The 25,501-nt window shown below is 42.4% G+C and overlaps 1 protein-coding gene across 1 annotated transcript in view; it reads left to right on the top strand.

Moving 5' to 3' along the window:
- Window positions 1-25,501, top strand: part of top1a (DNA topoisomerase Ia) — a 74,209-nt gene that overhangs the window by 18,195 nt on the left and 30,513 nt on the right. Inside the window, exons 4-9 of the mRNA XM_080204690.1 lie at window positions 12,499-12,625; window positions 13,622-13,686; window positions 14,526-14,618; window positions 16,419-16,488; window positions 18,939-19,027; window positions 23,472-23,587. Of these exons, the coding sequence (XP_080060816.1) occupies window positions 12,499-12,625; window positions 13,622-13,686; window positions 14,526-14,618; window positions 16,419-16,488; window positions 18,939-19,027; window positions 23,472-23,587 (560 nt within the window). The remainder of the gene's footprint in view (window positions 1-12,498; window positions 12,626-13,621; window positions 13,687-14,525; window positions 14,619-16,418; window positions 16,489-18,938; window positions 19,028-23,471; window positions 23,588-25,501) is intronic.

Raw genomic sequence — 25,501 nt, 5'->3', positions numbered from 1 at the left:
TTTAGTGGAGGAAGAGAAGATGTTCCTTGTTATGGCGACCTCTTTCATATATTTATTTATGGAGTGCTAATCGGATTAAAAATAAAGAACGCTATTGAATATAGTTAAACAGAACATGCCATATGGTGTGATAGAGCTCTTGATTTACTCAGGAAGTGAGGCATCCCTGGTACTTTGAGTGGAAAGATGCTGTATCCTGTGTTATCTAAATGTGTCTAATGTATAAGGAAAGTTTGAAGTTGCCAAGTCTTCTGTAAGGTTTCATTTGACCAGTGACGGGAATCTACCAATGTACCTTCCCAGGCAACTCCTTTCAAAGATAATTTTGAATGAAGCCTTATTCACTGCAGGAGAAAGTGTTCTCAGAAATGCAAATACCACGCGAGCCAACTTACAGAAATTATGCTAGTTGAGTTTTTATTCTGTCACAGAATGTGGATGTTGTTGGCCAGGCCGGTATTTGTAACCCATGTTTAATTTCCCTTGAGAAGGTGGTGGTGAGGCACTTTCTTGAACCACGTGGACTGCTGAGGTGCAGGTACACCCACAGCACTGTTGGCAAGTTCTAGAATTTTGATCAGTGAGAGCAAAAGAACAGCAATATATTTCCAAGTGAAGATGGTGCTGATCAAGCGGGCTGCTTTGTCCTGGGTGGTGTCATGTATCTTGAGTATTGTTAGTGCTCCACTAATTCGGGGAAGTGGAGAGCATTCCATCACACTTCCGATATGTGCTATGTATGCCACATTATGTCAGTGCAGCCAAAGGCAGTCACTCTCACTTTTGCATTCAACTCTTTTGTCATTTCATCAGATTGATACCTCATTTTTAGGTCTGCTTGGTGCTCCTCCTGGCATACCCTCCTGCACTTGTCAGATGGTAACGATAGAGTGGGGATGTGCCTGGCCATGAAGTTGCAGTCTGTGATTGAATGCAGTTCTATTGCTGCTGATAGCCCAGAGCACCTCATGGATGCCCAGTTTTGAGCTGCTTGATTTGTTTGAGCTTTTTTCCCATTTTGCCAAGTGCCACACAATGGAGGATATCCTCAATGTGAAGACAGGACTTCTACAAGTTCTGTGTGGTCGTCACCCCTACCTGTATTGGAATGGACATATGCATCTGCAACAGGCAGATATCTTTATCCCTCTTGTTAGCTTCCACACCACCTGTTGCAGCCCCTGTCTCGCAGCAGCCACTCTGTATTCCATGTTGAGGACTCTTTTGGGGCAGCTGCTTCCTGTCTGTATATCACTGTTACTTCCTGTGATGTGTCTGCCCTGCCAATAGGACAGGACATATCCAGGGATGTTGATGGTAGTGTCTGAGACATTTTCAGGCTGCTACGTTTTTCCAGTTATGGTGAAAGCCCCCAGATGTAAGTGAGGAGGACTTTGCAGGGTCGATGGGACTGTTGTTGTTGTTTCAGTTCCCTTGATTGCATCGGTTTCATTCCTTTTTGATTTGGTTTTATACAACTGAGTGGGTTGCTAGGCATTTCAGAGGGAATTTAAGAGCCAACCACACTAAGCTAAGAGTTATAGAGTCATTGAGTTAAATACAGCATCTAAGGATGCTTATCAAGTGCTGAAATTCAGATTGACCAAAAACTTGGCTATTGTTTGGTAAAGATGCGTGTCTTTGTCATGCTGTTTTGAATTGAATTGATTTGTAACTTTACTAAGGGAGAGAAGAAGGTCTGAAGGCTTACTGTGGGGTGAGGTTTATATTTTGGGATAGCTTTGGCTGTACTGAGGAATACCTTGGGCTGTATGGAAATAACCATTGGTGACATTTTTCAGCTTGTCTGAAATTGGTTTCTGCTAGCTTGGCTGAAAACTTGAAATAACCTTGTTAGCTATTAAAAGCAATGCCTATAAGCTGCTGGCCCAGCTGCTAGCCTGTTCCTGCCCCTTCGTAACTGAATCCTGAATGTCTGTCACAGAAGTTCAGGTAAAAGATGTTTTGTATAGATATTACATTTTAAATAACAGTCTCTTCATTTAAAAACTATAAAATCCCTACAGTGCAGAAAGAGGCCATTCAATCCATCAATCCATCTGCACTGACTGTCCAAAAGAGCATCCCACCCAAACCCTCGCCGACGCCTGTAACCCCCCGCATTTACCATGGCTAATCCACGCAACCTGCACATCTTTGGAAACTAGCTTAATTAAAGTTATCCATTTATTTTCCATCATCTTGAACCTCGCCCAAATGTGCAGCCAAGAATGTGGGCAGGTGAGCTGATGCGAGACATATGCCAGTTTTAGCTCCGCATTGTCACATTGTACTGTGGTAAGATGGTGTGATTTAATCAGCGCTGAATCATGACTGTGTATCCACTCTGAAGCCCATGCTACAGAATTTCTCTGCCTACTCTTTTTGGCACTGCTATGTTGGGAAAGGCTCTTGAGGTAATACAGTAATATATCCCCAGGGTTAGATAGGGAGGCAACAATGGATGGGACCGTGAAAGGTCACTGAATCTGCTGTAACTTTGCACATTGAGTTCTTGGGGGGATAAGGGGAAAAGAGCATTTAGTAATTGTGGTCTTACTGGACTGGGAGTGCACTGACATTCTCTGGTATGTATAACCTTGCATACTTACATATTGTATGCAGTTGTTGGGACGTGTGTTGCTTCGAAGTTCGGCAGCATTTGCTAATTTCCATGACCTGCGCGGGTGCCACTGCTTCATAGGTGGTCGGAATATATTCCAAAAATCTGTTGAATCTTATTGCAAATGAGGACTTAGTCATACATCAGTAATCCAGTCCTTGTGTTAAACGGTGGACAGTAGAGCACGTGTAGAACAAAATAATTAGCAAATGCAAGCTAGCGCAGAGTAGACCACAAGACCTCAAATCCCTTTCACACTCCTGACCAGAATCAGTAAGTGACAAGACTGAAGCATGCTGTTCAGGCCAGCCAGTTAGTTCTTCTGTCGCACAAGTAGGAGTCTGATCCCATATCCTTTCATCGTGCTTTTTATTGGTAATGGGGCCAATTACTACCCCACCAGTTTATTCTTGAACATCAGCAAAGTGACGCAAGGGGATCTCAGCAGTGCTATCAAGTGGCATTTGCTCAGCAATGACTTGCTCACGAATACTCAGTTTGGATTCCATCAGGGCCATTCAGTTCCTGATCTCATCACACCCTTGGTCCAAATGTGGACAAAAGAGCCGAATTCCAGAGGTGAGGTGAGAGTGACTGCCCTCAAATCAATGCATCATTTGACAGTGGGGCATCAAGGAACCCTAGAAACTGGAGTCAATGGAATTAAAGGGACTAAAACTGTTTATTGGTTGGAGTTGCATTTGGCACAAAGTAAGATAATGTGCAGTTGGAGGTCAATCATCTCAGTTCCAGGACATCACTGTAGGGGTTCCTCAAGGCAGTGTCCTAGGCCCAGCCATTTGCAGCTGCTTCATCAATGATCTTCCCATCCACTACTCCCTGCCCATCATAAGATCAAAAGTAGGGATGTCTGCTAATGATTGTGTAGACACCAAAGTTATCCATATGCAAATACAACAAGACCTGGACAACACCCAGGGAAGTAATGAGTAATATCTGTTAGATGAGTGCCAGGCAATGGCCATGTCCACCGAGAGAGATTCCAGCCATCTCTCTTTGACGTTCAGTGCCGTTACCATCGCTGAATCTCCCATTAAGAGTAGGTCAAATGTTTGGAGTACTGTGGCGAGTAGCTCTTTTCCTGACTCCCAAAGCCTGTCCACTATCTACAATGAACAAGTCAAGAATGTGATGGAATATTAGCACTTGTGCAGCTCCAACAATGCTCGGGAAGCTCAACATCATCCAGGCTAAAGGAGTCTGATTGGATCCCATTGCCACTTTAAATATTTTTGCTGCTGCCATTGTGCTTCAGGATGGGGCAAGTGCGTACCATCTACAAGGTGCACAACGTAACTCCCCAAGACTCCTTCAACAGCACCTTCCAAACCCACAACCTCTAACACCAACAGGAACAAGGGCAGGCAGGTGCATATGAACACGACCACTTTCACGTTCCCTTCCATGTCACTCACCAAACTGACTTGGAAATATCTCGCCATTCCTTTACTTGTCACTGGGTCAAAATTGGAACTTCCAACACTATGGGTGAACCTGCATCACAAGGACTGCAGCAGTTCATGAAGACAGCTTGCCACCATTTCCATTTACATCCTGAGGAAAGTATATTAAAAGAAATGAAATGGGCTAAATGATCTTCTAGAAATTTGCTCCCTTGATCTGAGTAATTACTTGCTTTGTGACATCTTTTATTATCTGGCATTTGCAGGGAATGGGTGGAGCCAGTTCATCAAAAATGCTGGTTAACTCTTTGAACTATCCCCATGTTTTACTGACCTTGAATTTCATCTGCCACATATTTTTTGCCCAATCTCCCATTTGTTCTTGCTGCATCTTCCTTGGTCTTCCATTATTTTATGTGTGTCCCAGATTAAAAATTTGGACTTATTCAAGTCACTAATGTGAACAGAAATGACTCTAGAACAGAATCTTGTGCAATATCGTTACCAATTTTAAACCATTGGGAAAACGGTCCAGAGAGCCTATTCCCGTTCTACTTTTCTAATCAGTTCTTTAATCTACTATCTGACTAATTCCATTCCACTTGACCACCTTTCCCACCACCACCATCTGTATCTAGATAATTCATTTCATCTTGTCAAAAGATTCCTAACAAAATGTTAAACTAATTGCCCTGCAATTGTGAGGACAGTTCTGCCTCCATTTTGAAAAATAGTTATTGCAATGACCATTCTTCAAAACATGGGCATAGGTCTGCTGTCAATGAAAAACTGTAAGTTCTGTTTCTTCCCCAATTCTGGATTTTTCCTGCACCCCATCACTTTATCCTACTTTACCTTAACAGTATTGAATAAATTTACTTACTTCTAACAAAAGGTCATCAATCTAAAACAGATGGTGTCAGACCTGCTGAGCAATTTTCCAGCATTTTCTGTTTTTATTTCTGATTTCCAGCATCTGCAGTACTTGGCTTTTCTTATTATTCCTCTATTAAATTGTTATTTCCACCCCTCTTCAGTCCCGCCTCACATTTTGCATTGCGCTCTGAATAATTTTTGGACTTCAATTCTCATTCTCGCTTTGCGTTCTCTCTTTTGACTTCTTCCCTTCTAATTGAGGGGAATTCCTTAAAAAAAACTATTAGACACCCTCCCTTTGTCACTTTCTGTTGATCGTATTTTTTCTGCACATTTGTGATGCCTATTTAAAGAAAGTAGAAGATTTTAGTGTGCTGCTCTGGTTTTGATTATAAGATGTCTTGCAGCATCAAATCACTGGTGTACTGCAGGTGCCAAGGGCTCAGTGGAGAACTCTGGGTACTGTTGGCTGGCCTGATTTTTTTTTCCCATTGGCAGCTCCTTCCCTTCCACAACAGAATGTTGAGATTATCTAATTCCTCCTGTCTACTCTCTCTTTGCTCTTAGCTGGGCAACGAGAAAGAAAATCTTGCATTTATATAGCACTTTGCACAACCACCAGACGTCTCAAAGCACTTTACAGCTAATTAAGTACTTTTGAGGTATGGTCACGGTCATAATTCAAGAGCTGTGGCAGCACGCAGCAGTGTAATAATGACCAGATGATCTGTTACTGTCATGTTGGTTGAGAGATAATTATTGGCCAGAACACACACTGCGTTTCAAGATAGTCCCACGGGATCCAATTCCTATTGACTTCAACTTTGTTGGGGCTCCATGATGCCACTCTTAGTCACATACTGCTTTAATGTCAAGGGCAATTACTCTTACCTTCCTCCCGGAATTCAGCTTTTTTATCCACGTTTGGACATGATAGACTCCCCTCATCATTAAGCATTGGGATATTTATGGGATCTTCTCTGCTTAGTTCTTAAATTTTTCACCATACATGACTGATGTGCTATGATAATCTGTTGGTTGTAAGATCACTTAGCTCTGTCTATCACACATGTTTCCGCTGTTTATCATAGATATGGTCCTCTTTTGTAGCTTCAGCACGTTGGCACCTCATTTCTAGTATATCTAATGCTGCTCCCTGGCATTCCCTTCTGCATTCTTCATTGAACCAGGGTTGATCTCCTGGCTTGATAGTAATACTAGTGAAAGATATTTTGAACCATGAGATTACAAATTCTGGTTGAATACAATTCTGCTGCTGTCACTGATGACTGACAATGCTTCGTGGATGCCCCGTTTTGAGCTTCCAAAACCTATCCCATTTGATAGTGCCACACAACACAATGGAGTACCCTCAGTGTGAAGAATGGATTTCATTTCCACAATGACTGTGCAGCGGTCACTCTTACTAATAATGCCTTGGATCTGCGAGATATAGGTTGGTGAGACCAAGGCCAAGTAAGCTTTTCCCTCTTGTTTATTCTTTCATCACCTGCAGCTAGCCCAGTCTGGCAGATAAGTCCTTAAGTGGGGTGGCATGGTGGCACAGTGGTTAGCACTGCTGCCTCACAGTGCCAGGCACCCAGGTTCGATTCCCGGCTTGGGTTGCTGCCCGTGTAGAGTTTGCATATTCTCTCCACGTCTGCATGGGTTTCTCCAGTTTCGTCCCACAGTCTAAAAGACGTGTTGGTTAGGTGCATTGACCATGCTAAATTCTCCGTGTATCCAAACAGGCACCGGAATGTGACGACCAGGGGATTTTCAGAGTAACTTCATTACAGTGTTAATGTAAGTCTGCTTATGACTAATAAATAAACTTTACTTTTCTCTACACTTGATCAGTTCTGGTATAAGTGAGCCACTCTGGATTATGGAAGTTGAGTTCCACACAGAGACTATGGAAGAAATAATAGTAGGAGGGATTATTATTTAAAAGGCGAAAAGCTGCAGCATGCTATGGTGCAGAGGGGCCTGGGGGTCCTTGTGCACGAGTCGCAAAAACCCAGTCTGCAGGTGCAGCAGATGATCAAGAAAGTGAATGGGATGCTGGCCTTCATAGCGAGGGGGATTGAATATAAAAGTAGGGAGGTCTTGCTGCAACTGCACAGGGTACTGGTGAGGCTGCAGCTGGAGTACTGTGTGCAGTTTTGGTCGCCGCACTTGCGGAACGATATATTGGCCTTGGAGGGAGTGCAGATGAGGTTCACTAGGTTGATACTGGAGATGATGGGGTTGGACTATGAAGAGAGACTAAATAGACTGGGTCTGTTCTCATTGGAGTTTAGAAAGATGAGGGGGATCTTATAGAGACGTATAAGATAATGAAGGGGATGGATAGGGTAGAGGTAGAGAGATTCTTCCCGCTTAGAAAGGATAGCAGGGCTAGAGGGCACAACCTCAAGATAAGGGAGGAGCAGTTTAGATCAGAGTTGAGGAGGAACTTCTTCACTCAAAGGGTGGTGAATCTCTGGAATTCTCTGCCCGTTGAAGTGGTGGAGGCTACCTCGCTAAATATATTTAAGTCACGGGTAGATAGGTTTTTGATAGACAAGGGAATTAAGGGTTATGGGGAGAAAGCGGTAAAGTGGAACTGATCCACTTCAGATCAGCCATGATCTTACTGAATGGCGGGGCAGGCTCGAAGGGCTAGATGGCCTACTCCCGCTCCTATTTCTTATGTTCTTATCTCTGTTGAGCAAGCACACAGGGTCTTGGTTTAACATCTCGCTCAGAAGATGGCACCCCTGACAGTGCAGCATTCCCCCCATACTGCACCGGAGTGTCAGCCTTGATATTTTAGTTAGGCCAAATCGTCAAAGTAGCTGAAATAATCTGTGTCAGTAAGATAAATCTGATTTGCTCCTGGACAGTAGAATCAGAAGAAATGAATTTCAGTTAGCAAAATGTAAACATAGAAGAATGCCCCGATTCTTTATTCATATAGATAAATGTTTGGAACGAGTTAATGCACAGAATACAAAAGTACGATCATTATGGTTAACAGATTGCATGTATTGTCAACCAGGCAGGTTTAAGTTGCAGCGGTACCAGTTTTTATCAGCTGAACGCTTTTCTCATTGCTAACTTCTCCAGTGTCTTTCTTTTTTAAGGTTCCTGGACCTAACCAGTGTTTGTTCAGGATTTAATTTTGATGGACAGACTGCAGTCAGTGAGGACAGCCAGTGAGTTCTGGGAGGGCGGTGAAATGTCAATGGAGCACTGTTTTTAGAACTAGGTGGACTGTTGGCAACAGGCTGACTGAGGTGGCAACACAAGAGTCGCCTGCCAGCAAGGAAAAACCCTGGCTGTGTTTTGTGCAGTGGGAATGATGGCACCCAGCCTGAGGCTGCGCTCCAAAGCTGAGGCCACCTTTTCTCTGTGCGAAGTTAGCATGGCAACTTGCCTTCTACCTTCCTGTTTAGGTGCCTGAACCTGACTGGTTCAGAGAGAATGCTAAAATCAAATGCAGCAACCATTTTTATCTTGTACTGAAGTTCATTACACAACTGGCTTTGAGCCTTTGCCAATTGTTTTCTTAAGGGGAAAAATATAAATTGAGGTACTTATCAGTGGGGCCATTGACTTGTATGAAACATTCAGTATCATGCAATGAGTATTGTGCATCACCAATGAAAGGGTAATTTAATACTTCAATTAAACTTGAACTGACAAGATCTTGAGTAAGAGCAGGACGTATTGGCGCTGACGAATGGCCACACCATTTGAAATGAGGTAATTTTTCTTTTGAAACGAGAGCAGAGATTCGAGGAAAGCTGAATGTATAGGAGACATTTTCTTTTCTTTTGCATCTTTCCTCATTGTGTTGCTTACTGCCCCATCATCAATAATCCAATTACCTTCAGCCTGTCCCTCCAGTATGCCTTTTCAGCACCCACTCAACTCCAAGTTTGGTTACGTATTTCTTTCACAAATGGGCTTTTCACTCCATCTCAGTGTAATGGTGTGAAATGCTGTCCCAGAGATTTTAAGTATTGTTTTCTGATTGTTCCAGAATTGTAGAAATACGGGTAACATAAATGACTTTATGCCAGTACTATGGTATGGACCTAGGAACAGTTCTTAGCCTATTCACTTAACTGGAGAAAGTACATGTTGCGGAGAGTGGAGTGGGGGGGAAAACTGAGATTGAAATTGTGTGGATCATTTCAAGATTGATAAAGCTACGCAAGCTGTATTCAATTCATTCGACACACAGTCCTTTGGATAATGTAATAAATCAGCTTTTGCACAACATGAAACCCAACACCAGTGATTGCAATAAAACCTTCTGGACCTCTGCTCACAAGTAAGCCTAGAGCCCCAATATAACCCACTCAGTAACAACTCTCTGGATAGCTAACCAGTTAAAATGGTGTGAGTAAATGTATTAGCTTCCCTAGAATTTTGTTTAAATTCTCCTGGATGTGTGCATCGCCTGGAAGCCCAGCATTTAGAACTCATTCCTCATTTCTCCTGGCGTCTCGTCTCCTATTGTGAACTGCTGAGATTCACCTGTTCCTGGGTAGAGTGTTGTGGGATTTCTGACCCAGTGACAGTTGAGTGAAAATTCTGTGCCCAAATTTGGGATTTTGTGGGAGTTGGAGGTTAAGGTGTTCCTGTTGCCCTTGTCCTATATGGTAGCATTTCTGGTTCTGGGAAGAAGCTTTGGGGAAGTGGACCCGTTGAAATGCATTGCAGCCACCAGATTCAGTTTCGTTCTCATAATCATGTGTTGCTTTATCCAATCAGGACAGCGCTGCAGGAATGGATGACTGATGTGTGTGGGTATTATTAGAAACAAAATAGTCCAAATAGAAACTTGGTATTGGGTTATCTTCCAGGACACCCCTGTAACTGATTGGAGCTATTCCTGAGCCTCTGCTGCTACCCGCAACCAACTGGTTCTGATGCTTGCTGTTGTGCTGAACAACTCAGCACATGCAGTGAGGTGGTTTATCTGGGCCATGCTGCAAACATAAGATGGAGCTGAAAGGCAACCTTTGGCCAAAGTGAAACCAGCCTCCCATCCATTGACTCTGTCTACACTTCCCGCTGCCTCGACGAAGCAGCCAGCGTAATTAAGGACCGCACACACCCCGGACATTCTCTCTTCCACCACCTTCCTTTGGGAAAAAGATGCAAAAGTCTGAAGTCATGTACCAACCGACTCAAGAACAGCTTCTCCCCTGCTACTGTCAGACTTTTGAATTAACTTGCCTTGCATTAAATTGATCTTTCTCTACACCCTTGCTATGACTTTAACACATTCTGGATACTCTCGTTTCCTTCTCTATGTTTTGTCTGTGTTATGCGCAAGAAACAATACTTTTCACTGTATACAAATACATGTGACAATATATCAAATCAAAAAATATTATTGGAGCATAAAACCTAGAAACAGGAATAGGACATATAACCCCTGGAGCCAGTTCCATCATACAATGAGCCTTTGCCTCATTTCCCATAATACCTTTGGTTAGCAATCTACATACCTCCATTTCTTAAAATTAACAATTTGATCTAGCTTTGCTGTTTGCAGAAGACAAGTTTCACATTAATACCACCCTGTGTAAAAATGTTTTTTAATTTCATTCCTTGAAAGATCCGCTTCTAATTTCAAGACTCTGCCTCTAGCCCTAAACAGCCCAACCAACAGAAATAATTTCTCTCTTTACTCGCTCTGTTCCCCTTGATCACTTGAAATTTCAATCAACTTGCCCCATAACCACCTAAATTTCAAGAAAGACAACGTTTTTAATCTTAATCTTTTATAAGAGGTTAACCCTTGTATTGCAGTTATTCACCTACAATGCTGTCCCTCTAAGGCGAGTATTTTCTTCCTAAGGTGTGTTGCCAAAAACTGCTCACAATACTTCCGGCTTGGTCTACCAGGGGTCTGTGTAGCTGAAACATGGCCTCTAACCCGTTGTATTCTGATTGTCTCAATGTGGAATGCTGACCTTTAGAATAGTCCTTTTTTTAATGATCCCCTCTACCCGTTGTAAGACTTGCAGTTATATAACACCTTCCGTGACCACAATTTGTCTCAAAGCACAGCTAATTGAATACTTTCGAAGTGTAGAAATCTGGCAGCCAATTTAGCTAAGTATTAGCCCGGACAATTCCGTTGCTCTTCTTTGAAATAATCCTTATGGGATCTTTTGCATTCACCTGAGCATTCCCTGGTCTTCCCTGCCATTCAAAGATGGCACTGCACTGTCAACAGTGCAGCTTTCTGTCAGTACTCCACTAGAACGTTGGTGTAGGCTTTTGTACTGACTGGGGGTTGAACCTGGAACTTTGTGACTCAGGTGAAAGTGCTAGCAGCTGAGACATTTTAAAAATCGATGTACCTTGACCCGTAAACTTTCTTTTGGACTGCAACTACTACTTGCTTACAAGTACCCTGTTGAACCATTATTTGATCCAAAGTGGATGATCACGTATAATTCCATTGACCAAAGTTTTATTCGACCTCTGTATTTTATACTTCTGTCTACACTGATCAGATTGCTATCCATCTTTGTGTCGTCGTCAAATTTGGATATGTGCTTTCTGTCTAAACATTAATTCCTGATGTCTTTGCCACTTGATGAAGAGCCTTTTGAATTGAAGCCAACTTCTGCAGGAGCATAGTTGTGCTGACAAAAACCTCTTCACTGAGGTTCTGCCAGGCGGTGGACATTTGGATTCTTGCCGTTATGATTCTTGGTGTGTTTTCTTAGGTGACCAAAACTATGATGATTGCAAGTACATGACCATGAGTGGTACGGTGCCACAGTAGTTAGCACTGCTGCCTCTCAGCGCCAGGGACCCAGGTTCGATTCCTGCCTTAGAGCGCTATCTGTGTGGTGTCTGCCCGGGTCTGCGTGAGTTTCCTCCAGGTGCTCGATTTCCTCCCACAGTCTGCAAGATGTGCTGGTTAGGTGCATTGGCCATGCTAAAATTATTCCTTGGTGTACCCAAAGAGATGCTGGAGTGTGGTGATTAGGCGATTTTCATAGTAACTTCATTGCAGTGTTAATGTAAGCCTACTTGTGACACTAACATTTGTTTTAAAATTGTCGGTCTTTGTATACGTGAGCTGTAGAGGGTAGCAGGAGGGGGACGGGAGCAGGGTGGCAGATAGAAAATAAACAACACCCTCATTCTTAATCACTAGTCATTGACTGTGTAAGTAAATTTAATCTAACTGGCCAGGTGGGAAGCCCACAGGATAGGGGCAGAATGCATATTTATTCTTAACTTCAACAGAGTGTAAAATCGGACGATTATGTAATGTCAGGCGTTGTCCAGATTCTGTCTGCTTGCTGACTTCTGAATTAGATTAAAATTAGTCAAGTGTTTGTATTTAGAATATCTAAAGGGTTAAGCTCTGCTGGAAGAATCCTGCATTACCCACTAGACAAGTTCGTTGATTATTTGGGCTCATTGGAGGATGAGTTGGAGAAGGAGAGGAGAAAGTTGGCAGAAGCAATATTCCTCCCAAAGCATATAAACCTGCAGTGTTAGTTTTGTATCCCAATGTCACCAGACCACCCCTCTCTTTTTTTCCAGTGAGCACAGAGATTCTTCGGAGAAGAAACACAAAGATAAAGAACGTGAGAAAGACAAAGTAAAGCACAGAGATGGGAGCTCTGACAAACACAAACATAAGGACAAGGAGAAAAGGAAGGAGGAAAAGGTATTTGAGTTGGAGGTAGCTAATCATTAGCCAATTGTCATTTGTTTCAACCTACAGGTATTGAGGACAAACTGCAAATCTTACCGTCATAGACGTTATCTGTTCATGATGGTGTTGGTAGTAATGTCCACTGCATCCCTTGTGGAGTCTCATCACTTTAATCATGATGTGATATTTGCACTGTGCTGGATGGAATAGATTGAGAACCAATCTAGTAACTCAAAACTAGCATCTGTGAAGAGTTGTGCATCATCAACTGCAATATTGTATTCCGCCAATGTTTAACTTCATGAACTGGCTGATACCTCACTCTTTTTCCAGTCCTATTAAGCCAGGGGGCCAACCCCAGTTCAGTGATGGGTGTTGGTGAGCTTGCCAGGCACACCTGAAAATGAGGTGACAACATGGTAGAACTACCACGCAGGATTGTATGCTACGAAAGCGTCATATTACAAAGTAGGTGATTCTGCAACCTGCGGATTGAATCAAAGCTCCAATCATGAATAATGAACAATTTTAAACAACAAATTGGATGAGGAGTTTCTGAACATCCCCATCCTCCATGATGACAAAACCCAATAAGTCCAAAAGGTAACTCTAAAGAAAGGGGCAGAGTGTACAAACATTAGCAACAAATAGGGTCAAATGGTGATAAGTCAAAATTAATGGCTCTTCACTTAAATCCATGTAGTATTTGGCACAAAATAAGTGAATTAATGGCACATATTAAGACTAATTGCAGAAGCCTGGTTACAAGAAGATCAAAACGGAGAACTAAATATTCAGGCCCTCAATGCTGTAAATTTCTTTTGACTCTGACTGCAGAGATTTAAGAAAGTGGCTTACTATCTGTCGCCTTTTTGGGACATTAAGGGGTGGCAATAAACACCTGCAATGCCCATACCCTGGGACTGAATAATTTTTCGAAAGCTTGCAAAGAAAAATCCCTGCTGTGGTAGTATTATTAACCTGTGTGCTTTTTGCTCCTTTTAAAAGGATAAGATTCATTCTTCGAGTAGTGGCTCTGGCGATAGAATAAAGAAGGAGAATGGTTTCACAAGGTAAGGAAGCGTCCTTTTAATCTGTCAGCCATCAGTCATGGGGGAGCGGAGGGGAAGTGTGTTTGATCCAAGGCTTTTAGAACGCAAGCTCCCCACCAAGTGAACTTTAAGAAGGCTGAAATTCTTGGATACAGTTGAATTGATGGGCAGGTGGAAGAGAGTAACTCGTACGGATGGCAAGCAATCAAGAGTCAGCAGTCAGGTTAAACATATTACGTTTCAACCCCTACCAACCAAAATCAGGTTGTACAGTTGACTTTACTGTTTGAAAAAAAAAATCTTATCCCCTTTCAAGAGTGGATGTGCTCCAGGGATCTCTGAAATGTTGTTGAACTGGTAGCATAGCGGCTATCGCTGCTGCCTCACAGCGCCAGGGACCTGGGTTTGATTCCGGCCATGTGTGAATGCAAACTCCACGCACACATTCTGCATCTGTGTGGATTTCCCCCCACATTCCAAAGTTTTGTAGGTTAGGTGGATTGGCCATGATCAGTTACCCCTTAGTGTCCCAAGATGTCTAGGTTAGGGGGGTTAGCAGGGTAAATTTGTGGAGTTACAGAGAAAGGGCCTGAGTTAAGATACTTTGTTGGAGAGTAGGTATAGACTCTGTGAGCCAAATGGCCTCCTTCTGCACTATCAGGATTCTATGATTCCATCACTAGATTCATCTGAACTTCCAGTTTCTGGCTGCATGAACACTATTGCTATATTTAGAATCTAGCAGTTGCCCTTCTCATGGGTAGGTGGTTATTTAAAGCAGTCTGTGCTATGAAATGTACCACTCGCTTACGTACAAGAACTGAAAATTCGTTTTTTGTGTTTCCTTTCCCAACCCTCAGCCCTCCTCGTATCAAGCAAGAGCCAGACGATGACTACATCCCATCCATTAAAGTGGAAAACAAGCCAATGAAGAGAGCCCGTGAAGATGACGAGTAAGTTTCCTCCTTAAAGTGCTGCATATTCCTTGTATCCATTATAACATTTACTGGGTGAGCAGTGTTCGTTGCAAGCTAAGTGTAGCCATGCAGCAGTCCTGAACATACCCTGCAAGATACTTTAGATAGTGTGTATGCGACCATGCAAAAAAAAAAGAATTTGAAGGTGCGATGTACTGGAAAGAAAATTTAGAAAGATCGTTGTAGGGTTTAATGTAGGGGTGTGCTAGATAGAGGAAGGGCAGTGCTCCAAGTGTGGGCTGGGGGGGTGGAATCTAATGGTGTGGTGCTAGTTTTAGAAGAATACAAAGAATAGCTAGTTTGCCATGTTGTGCATAGTTCTACCCATAAGATCCCCTGGGCAGCAATAGATGAGAAGAAAGATGGTGTGTTTATGCATGCATCAGACTTTAACCTTTGGTCTGAGAATTCAGATAAAGCCTTGGTTTCTCATCACAACTGAGTGTGTCCGGACCTGTATGTACAGGAGTGGCAGCCTAGAATTTATGGTCAGTTCTTTGGAGTGGACTTTGCATCCTGGCCTCCTGACCATAAGTTTCAGAGTATCTCTGAGTCAAGGCTGAAACCCTAAAATTAGAATTTTCCACTAAGATGAGAACTTCCCTCCATGATCTTTCTAAACCATGTTTTTTTTTAAAAAATGCTCCTGGACATTGGGAGGTGGCTGCCAAAGGTTCGTAAAGAGATACTAAGGGCACGATTTTTACCAAAAATTCGGGTGCAAAATCGCGGTAAATTCGGGCGTCGGGCTTGTAATGCGATCTGCACCCGAAACCTGCTGTCTCTCCACCATCCTTACGACCTGCACTCGTTGACGTGGAGATGCCGGCATTGGACTGGGATGAACACAGTAGGAAGTCTTACAACACCAGGTTAAAGTCCTGTTGGACTGGTGTTGTGAGACGACTTACTGCAGTTGTTGGACAGCTTGCAGCACCTTCCTGACCTTCCGCTGGGGAGGGCAGGCTCAGATGGATCTGTGGTTGGGGGGTGTGGTGGAAATTCTCCCAAGTCCATTCCCCCCCTTCCCCCACCAACCAGATTTAGTTCGATTCAGCAGTAAGTGATGGCTTTGCGAGTAATGCCCATTTCCCATTAACAGATGTGAAAAAAGTAAATATTTTACAGCAGTCTTAATCTTGCTTGGTTTGCTTGGCACAGGAATAGGTTGTTTTCCTGGTTGTGTTGGCTCTGGAGGACCTTGGGCTTGAGAGAGGTGAGAGGTTCTGTGTATTAGAGACAGTGCTTGGTGCTCATGAGCAACCTGTTTGCCAGCACTTGATTGTAGGCCTACACATGAAAAGCGTCCATTTTAGATAAGAAAATCATGGCTTACTCCTGCTGTGTCTGGATGGTCTCGGAGAATGAGTTGGTGAGAATGAAATCAAATACTTACCTAGATTTCAAAGTGAAGGAAAACTGAACAGGCTAAATAAAACTGGCAGGAGCATGTGGCTGTATGAAGAACAGAGTGCATGTGCACGTGGCTGGACAACAGGAGATGAATCTTACTTCTCTGATTTTTCACTGTACTTCCATTCTTTAAATCAACACTTGTGTTTCGTATAAACTGCAGCAGTATTTTGGATTATAGTAGCACAATGCAAGCTGCAAAAGAGAATGGGAACGGTGTCCTTTCTGCTCGAAACAAGGCACTAAAAATCAAAGTCAGGATTTCATTTTGCTGCATTGTCATTGTCCTGAGCCTTGCATGCTAAGTCTATAAAGAGCAAATGGGGAAAAAGTTCTCATGAATACAATCTCTGTCTGCCCTAGTGTTGATTTTAAACCCAAGAAGATAAAATCAGAAGACCTAAAGAAGGCCAAAAAGAGAAAATCTGAAATGGTAAGTGTGCCATTTTCTTATTTCCTGTTGATCTCTGTATGTTCTGTGCGATGTAAATTATTCTAAACTCGGTGTTCTAAAGTTGTTTCGTGCTTATGCGAACACTTGTTAAGGTTCATTGAAAGGATGGAGAGTCCAGTCCTTTTCTAATGACCTTTGAGTGAACTGCCTTGCTAAGAAAATTCTGCTGTTGATGGCTCCTAATTTGGTGTAAAACACTCCACAGAGGCTGTGATTTGGCAAAGGACCCATCATGCTTTATGAAGGCAGTTTATATTTTGCAAATAGGTCACAAAATGCCTAATCAACTTCAAGCAGCAATTTGGATCCATATTGAAATCTTGGGAAGGATTTGAGAAGAAGTGGCATCTGATGTGATGTTTTGGTGAATATTTATTAGCTCACCTTGAAGTACTTAAAGACAGGGGAACCTAATGAAGCACTCTAAGTGATTTTGACTCTTGCCCGTCTTGTTTTCCCCTTTTCTATAATTTCTTTCCTGTCCAGGGCCTGAAACCTGGCCTCTGTTGTTTGATGTGCTTCTTTGACCACAATCGAGTTAACACATTTTTAAAAAGTAATTAACAAAAGAACCAGAAGTGACACAAGTGAGAGGGAGGAGGGGAAAACAAGAACCCATAAAATCTAGTGACCACATCTACAAAAAAAAGAGGTGTGTGACACAAGGTGACAATCGAGTTAACTCTGGCTCTTTTGTTAATTACTTTTTAAAAATGTGTCCTCTTGGCTACCTGCTATTAGATAGAGTTCCTCCTTGCATCAATCAAATCTCCTCAACCGTCTCTGCTGGGGATAAACAGCTCTAATTTTTCCAGGTAACTGAAGTCCCTCATCTGTAAATCTCTGTACATTATCTTAAGGCCTTGACATTCCTCCTAACGTGTGGAATTAACCGTGGGAAGATTGTGGCCAGAATCTTTTAGGGCTGCTCCTTTCCTTCATTCTGATGTAACCCAGGATGAATCCCATCCATACAATGTGGCTTTCTTTCTTTGGAGTGCTTTCCACCCTTTATGCACTTCTGCCTTTGTATCCTGCGCTCTGATATTGACAGAATCCTCCTTTTTATTGAAGAGACATGCAAAGTATTAATTTAATATGTCAGGCATGCCCTCTTCCTCTACAAGACAGCCTTCTCAATTCCTAATTGGCTCCACCCTTCCAACTACCCATTTGCGATTTTGCTTATAAAAGACAGTTCTCTTTCACATTAACTGGTAATCTATTCTCATACTGTCTTTGTGTCTTGTTTCCCATTTTCCCCTTATTTTCAGCTCTTCAATTATAAACCTGCTACTATAATGAGCTTCCTTTTTCTGTTTCATTGTGAGTTTTTCAGATAAGTAGGAAGTTTGGTTTGTATGCCCTTCCTTCATTCCTTTGTAGGAATGTGTTTAGCCTGCACTTGAATTATCTCCTCTTTTGAACACTTTCCTTCACTCATTTATTGTTTTATCTCTAACCTACAATTCCAATCCACTGGGATTCCTTCTCAGCTTGATTAAATTAACCCACCTTCGGTTAATATGTTCACCGATGATTTCTCCTCTCTTCCACTCCCCGTGGACGGACGCACGCACCACCACCCCCCGGTCTTATTTCATAACTATTATAAACCTGATGAAATGATCATTAGTTCCCACATTCCCAAATGCTTTCACAGTGTTGCACTTTATTCCTTGGAATAAAGTGGTACTTCCTTCCTCATTGGGCTGGAGCCATGCTGTTCAAGAACAGTCTTCCGCCCGCACTTGTGCACCACCTTTTCCATTGCAGAGTTACTATCTATAATGAGATAGTTGAAGTCCCCAATTATCACTGCTCTGAGCTTCGTCCATCTTTTTTCGATTTACCTGTAACTTTGCTCCTCCATCTCCTTTTCTCTATTTCTGGTTGTAGCATTCCATCCAACAACTCCTCTGTTCCTTAATTCTAACCAAATTGCTTCTGGCTTTGAATGTTGAAGTACGTCATCCTTCTTTTGTGCTATAACAATGTCTTTGACCATTTTTTTTCCTCCCCTTTCTCTATTTTTCTTGAATGTTTTGTAACCAGGAATATTAAATGTTCATTGTTTTAGCCAGATCTTTATTATTATTATTATTAATATATCTTAATTCCATCTGTCTGTCTACTTGCACCTGCAGCTTGTCCATGTTGTTACTGGGCATTTCATGCAGTCCAATCACATCTTAGTGTGCCTTGCTTACCCCCATCCCCTGCCCCAAATTGCTGTTTGCTGCTTCCAGTACTCTTGTGAATTTTTTATCTCCTCCCTATGCTTCATCCTATTGGCCCCAGCAACAGCAACTGAATTTCAAAGCAATTCATTGTATTTTGAATACGTGGACATTCCTTCAGGCATGATGAGATACTCAGTTCCTGGGAGTGTTAATGCTTTCACTGAGTCCCTTTTTGTTTCCTTGTAGGATACAAAGAACAAAAAGTCCAAAGTTAAAGTGGAAAGTTCTGGGCAGGTGAAGAAGAAGAAGAAAGAGGAGGAGGACAAATGGAAATGGTGAGGTTCTCTAGAACACGTTACATGGGTTGTTGAATCCTGTATTTATTTTATATTTTGTTGCTTTCTTCCTTGCCCCTCACTCAGGCCAGAATCAATGGCCTTTTCGCTCCAATAATTCTGTGACTAGATGCTCACTGGGGAAATCCTAGAATGACTTGATGCTTTAGAGTGATGTGATTTTTTTTATCTTTCTCTTCAAAGTCACCACTGATTCCGGACGAAGCTTGTGCTGCTTTCCCATTTTTCCCCCCCGCCCCCCAAAAACCACCACCATTACATCTTTCTTCCTGTTTATTTGCTTAACTAGAGTTGAAGTGGTTATGACGTACACAGTGGTTCAAGAGAAGGAAGCGTTTGCATTGAGCTCTTACTCGCTTGTTCTAAGTGGTCTCAAATATAAGAATGGCGTTAAAAGCTGGCTGTTTGGGTTTCGTTATTGAGACTTGTTCTTCTAACCAGACAACTCCCAACGGTGATAGAAACGAGCGCAGAAATGTGCGCAATGCCATTTTCCAGCACACACTCATGATTCACTTCTCAGGATTTATAGGTTGGTCGGTCAAGGTTTTTCATTTGCCTTCCAAAACTTTTAAGGTCTGACCACATCTGTCAGATATGAAGCAATAGTTTTTTATTCTTTAAATCTGAACTTAAAAACACTTTGTGTTTAACTTGCACACCTAGACCTGGCTCCCAGCCTGGCTACACCCTTTTTAAAATTCTCAACTTGTCCAAATCCCTCATTGGCCTTATTCCTCCCTTTCTCTGTAAGCTCCTAAATTTTCCCTCAAAACTTAGCAATCTTTCAATTCTGCACTCGTTCATCGCTTACCCATTATTTAATGGTTGCATCTTCAGTGTCAGGGTCTGCCATCGCTTCTTCCTGTCTGTCCAATTTCACTGACCTTTGACTTCCTTCTCAAATAGCCTAACTAGTTACTTGGTTTCATTCGAGGAGGTGGCTCAATACCACCATCTCCAGGGCAATTAAGGATGGACAATAAATGCATTTTTTGCCAGTGACATTCGCATCTGGAGAATTAATTTTAACAAAGGCTCTGATACTCCTGGAAACTTTGACCAGGCTCTTTGTCACCTGTCCTAGTATCTCTTCCCTCAGCTCTGCAATGATTTTTATTTGATTGCACTCATGTGAAGGGCTTGGGAACATTTTCCTGTGTGAAAGGCACATGTGCTTATTGGACAGTTTCGGATGTAGCTACCCCATGAATAGGATTAAAGGACTTGGTTCCAGTATCAAAAAGATACAACCAGCCTTTTAAATTGTCTCCTTAGAATTTCTTGGGGATAAAAAAACTTATATTTGATTTAAGCCCTTTAGAACTGAGGGTACTGTTTGTTTGGTGTGGTTTCCTGTGTTAGTACAGCGCTGATTCTCAGCTTTCTAATATGATGCTGTAATCTTGCTTCTTTTCATCTTTGGCGACCTCATCGTAGAACACACTTTGCATCTGCTCCGTCGCTAGTGATCCAGTTTAAAGTTACTAGCTTAATCGTTTTTGATGAGGTGACCAGACTTGGGTAATATGAATATTGGAAAATATTAGACATTGTCACCTTGTGTCTGTAGAATTACATGAAACTTCCTTCACTTTGCCACAGCGTTCTCAATTTTCACACAACCCCGACTAAACCATCGATCTGAAGCCTTCTTTGTTAAAACTGTCAATATTGTGCTGAATTGTGTAGCTAGTTTTATGCCTTGTGACATGTCTGGAGCTTCAGTCAAATTCTAACTGGGTGAAAAGGATATTTTTTGGAGTGGTGCAGTGTCTTGTCTTTTTGTAAACTCTGCTCAGTGATTTGAAGTAACTTGCTCCCAATGCCTCCATTAATGCTACTGTTAAGCAGATCTCAGTCTACTGCTAGATATGAGCCTGTCAAAGGCTTTCTCCTCCACCTAGATATTTCAATAGCTGAGAATTTGGAGAAGAGATTTTGTTTTGTCTTATCAAGGGTAGGAATATAACTTTTTCCACTGACGCATGCTGCCACCACATTAGAATTATGTAGCACAGAGGGGGCTGTTGGACTTTTCATTGATGTGCCAGCTTTTTACAGAAGTACCTACTTCATTACACTCTCTACCCTTTCCCTGTATCCCTACACATGCTCCCTCTTGGAGCTATTATTCAATTTGCTTTTGAAAGTTATTGGGCTAAATAATATGTGCTGGCATGCCATGAGGGCCTAGAAGCAGCAGGCATTCTGACTTCCGAGCCCTTATGATGTAGGAGCAGAAGTAGGTCATTTGGTCCATCGAGTCTGTTCTGCCATTTAGTGAGATCATGACTGATCTGACATAATCCTCCACTGCACCTTCCCACTTTATTCCCATGATTCCTCTACTGATTTAAAAAACTGTCAATCTCAGCCTAAGACATACTTAAAACGACCCTGACTTCACAGCTGTCTGCAGTAAACAATTCCACAGATTCACTATCCTCAAAAAAAAGAAATTTTTCTTCATCTCTGCCTTAAATGGATAACCCGTTACCTTGAGGTTGTGCCCTCTGGTCCTAGACACTCACACAGATGGCAATAGCCTCTCAGCATCTACCCTGTCAAGCCCCCTTAGAATCCTATATAGCATTTTTCTAAACTCCAATGAATACAGCCCCAACCTACTTAGCGGCACAGTGGCAGAGTGATTAGCACTGCTGCCTCACAGCGCCAGGCATCGGGGTTCGATTCTTGGCTTGGGAACTGTCTGTGTGGAATTTGCACGTTTTCCCCATATCTGTGTGGGTTTCCTCCGGGTGCTCCAGTTCTTCCCACAGTCCAAAGATGTGCTGGTTAGGTGAATTAGCTATGCTAAATTCCCCTTTGGTGTACCTGAACAGACGCCATTCTGTATGACTCGGAGATTTTCACAGTAATTTCATTGTAGTGTTGATGTAAGCTTACTTGTGACTCGTAAATGAACTTCTTCAACTCCTACTTCTCCACACTTGCGATCAACCTAGTGAACCTTCTATGGACTGTTTTCAATGCAAGAATATCCTTCCTTCCTTCACTGCCCTTTGAGTCTGCGTTTCTGAACATAATTTTTTTTTAAGTTGTCACCTTATCACCTCTGTCTGATTTTTCAATGCCGACTTAAACTAGAATGTTAACAAAAAACTGAAAGATGCAAAAAATTTACCCCAGCTCAAATGCAGCTCTCTGGTTTCTGACCACACGGAAGCTATTTTGAAGGTCTGTTGTCAGTGTTTCTGTGGGTTTTTGCTGGTCCTGTGAGTACAATCGGAGCAGTTCCCACACCTTCTGTCTCTTGCTTGCACTTCCTTGAGTTGTCTCACATATTGACCAGTGATGACACAGCACAACCATGATGTGGCTTGTGTGATAAGACAGACGAAACCCTGATGAACTTTACACAACCATTTGATTAACCAACAGCAGCTGAAGTGGGAATTTCCTGTCTTTTCTCGACTTTTTAATGACCGAATTGTTTGCCTTTCCTCATGTCCATTTCATGAATGGAATGTGTGATTTGTGGCTTTTGGTTAGGCAGTTATATTTTTGTGTTCTGAAAATGTGTCCAGTCTTTTGTGATGCCCAGTTGCCAAGTCAGGAGATGAAATGTCAATGTACTTGGTGCATGGGAAACTGCAGTGATAGGGTGTGATATTGAGAGCCTGATCTTAGCTGCGATTAAATTTGAGATTCCAGGATACCGGTGACTGCCTGTTGATGCTATTGTACATCCAATTCCTGTGCATGATTTGTAAATATACCTCATCTTTTGACCCTTCAAATAGAAATTTTTCTTCTTGAAGTGTTTCTTGGTCTCAGTTGGAAATAACATTGGAAATTCCTCCCCAGAAATTTCCAAATTGTAAATGCAAAGCTCTTAGTGGGGTGTCTCATCATATTGGTGTATATTATTGATCACCGTTCTTATTAAGATACCCCAAGGCGAGTATTACATGCTGGTTCCCAGTCAGCCAGAATTGAGTTCAAGACGGGTGTCCATCATCTTCGGTTGTGCAGTGTGCAAAGAGCTGGCAAAAATGAGGTAAAGTTGATTTATTAGTCACAAGTAGGCTTACACTCACACAGTAATGAAATTACTGGAAATGGGGACAAAAGATCCCGCTTGGCAAGGGTGCTGCGCAGGTGATGGACTAACTGACTCATGCCAGGAAATGCGTGTAGGTGAGCACAAACTTCACTTGGTTGTATGAATTCTACCAGTGGTCACTCTGTAGACATTTATAGGTACTGGGGGTGGGGGCACAAAGATAGAGAACTTGCATAATTTCTACACCCACAACTTTTTGATAAAGCTTTCATTGTATATGGTTTGCTAGTTATCTGTTACAGTGTGATCTAGGATTGCTAGATGTACTCTCGTGTTCCAGAGAAATTGGGTGCTTGCTCAATCACTCACTCTCATTTTCTCCCTCATGTGCAGGTGGGAGGAAGAGCGTTACACTGATGGTGTGAAGTGGAAATTTCTGGAACATAAAGGCCCAGTGTTTGCTCCACCTTATGAGCCACTCCCAGATAATGTTACCTTCTATTACGATGGTAAGTTGGCGATGCCCAGTTGTAGATGTTGGGACCTCTGTAAATGGGGATGGAGTGACTGAGAAACAACAAAATTGAGTCTATGGAGCAAATGTTATCACTGATTCGGTTTGTGATAAAGTTACAACAGTGACTTGATAACAGAAAATTGGTCTGTGGTTTACTATATCTTTGGTTATAACTGCCCTTGTTTTAGTTCCAGATGTTTCCACTATACTCCCTCTATTCCAGTGTATTAGCTGGCCATTATGTAATATTAATTGTAGCTTGAAGAGCCATTATTCCATTGCAGCTAATGAATTTTTGCCCCTCATGACTAAGTGTGTTCATATCACTGCCATTCTGTGGTGTTAACCACTATCTTTACTCATCAGGCGCTCTACTTTAATTTACATGATACAACACTTTAGGTTTTTTTTAGTCACTTTTGAACAGCAGTGCTGATTTTCAAACTTCACCACCAATCCTGCCCTTGGAATTCTGATGCAGCATCCAAGTGAAAATGTCAGGGTGGTGGTACCAAAACCTAACTGAATGAATGACTGGGCACAGTGCTGACTTAGTGATTTGATCTCTTGAAAGCCTCCAGAATAAATATCACTCGAGTATTTCTGGCTTGATAGCTCAGTGAATGACTGGGATGTTTGATGTTGAGTGGGCTGTGTTTTGGGGGGCGGGGGTGGGTGTCGTCATCAAAGACTGTGCCAGCATCAGCTCCTGCTCACCCCCCATGTCAGACTCTGCCTTGTTCCCAACGCACCAATTTCTCTGAATTGTTTTGCAGCATTTTCATGGGAAGGCCTGATTTGGTGAGTCATTGTTCAGTGAGCAGGAAGTGTGGGAGTAGCTGCAGTGAGGCGCAATCAGCCTTTATCGGTTGGCAGGAAGATCACCACTTTTTTTCTGTGGTGAATTATTATGTAATTCTATTTCCTCTACGTCACAGTCTTTTTAAACCATTTTCTATCACGGCGACCCCAACTTACCAGTTGCCTTTTGAAACCTGCTGAATGCACTTGTTTATTTCCAAAACTGGGAACTAGGAAGGTGGGGTGATATTGAAATTGTTTGTGGAGAAGTATATCACTTGGTGACCATATGTTGCTTGTGTGCATTCCTGCTTCTTGGCATTGGTCTGTCTTGACGTTTAATTCGGATCTACTTAATACCATTGGTCTGCTTTTATCTCAGTGCAACAGCTGTTGTTTGCATAACTACTTGCACAGAAGATGCACGAATGATTTTAAAATGGTGGAAAGATTGCCCCATACAGGCCTAGAGATTTCAGTCCCAGCCCTACTAATGAAATGTAAATTATAATTTGAGTAATTTATGCAGCTTCATGCTGATTTCACCAAATCCAGTAGCCAGGCACTTGTGGAGACCACGGTGCCCAGCAGGTAGTCTGCAAAACAGTCTCCACTTAAATCACTCCCTGCATATTTGGGCCGTTAGAAATTTCACAACCAACTCTATAGATTTTTGTTGGGCTAAGATGGGCAGATGTAGCTGAAGTTCAGACCAGCCACTATCTAATTGAATAGCGGACCAGTCTCAAAAGTTGCATGATCAGTTCCTGTTGCTGTGATGCAGGGAAGGAACTGTGGTGGGCATGTGAGTCTTGACTGTGGTAGGAGGAGTCAGTGAGCAGTCAGGGACCACACAGCAAGTGTGGTGCAAAGTAAGGTGGGGATGCTTGAATGTTGAACTGATTTTAAGTGGGGCCAGTGGAGATGATGATGTGACAAACTGATGGGAACATTGGAGAAGTTTGTCCTCGAGCTGGATGTACATACAGTAGAAAGTGTCCATGGCAACTCGCTGATCATACAAACATACATTAGGATTTACCCCAAGTGTGTAGCTCAGGGTAACAGTGTGTTTAAGATGAGGGGCAAGTGGCCACTTTGGAAG

Source organism: Carcharhinus amblyrhynchos, chromosome 16 (genome assembly GCF_965287045.1).
Source record: "Carcharhinus amblyrhynchos chromosome 16, sCarAmb.v2.hapA, whole genome shotgun sequence".
Lineage (NCBI taxonomy): Eukaryota > Metazoa > Chordata > Chondrichthyes > Carcharhiniformes > Carcharhinidae > Carcharhinus > Carcharhinus amblyrhynchos.
This window is presented reverse-complemented; position numbering and strand designations above follow the sequence as displayed.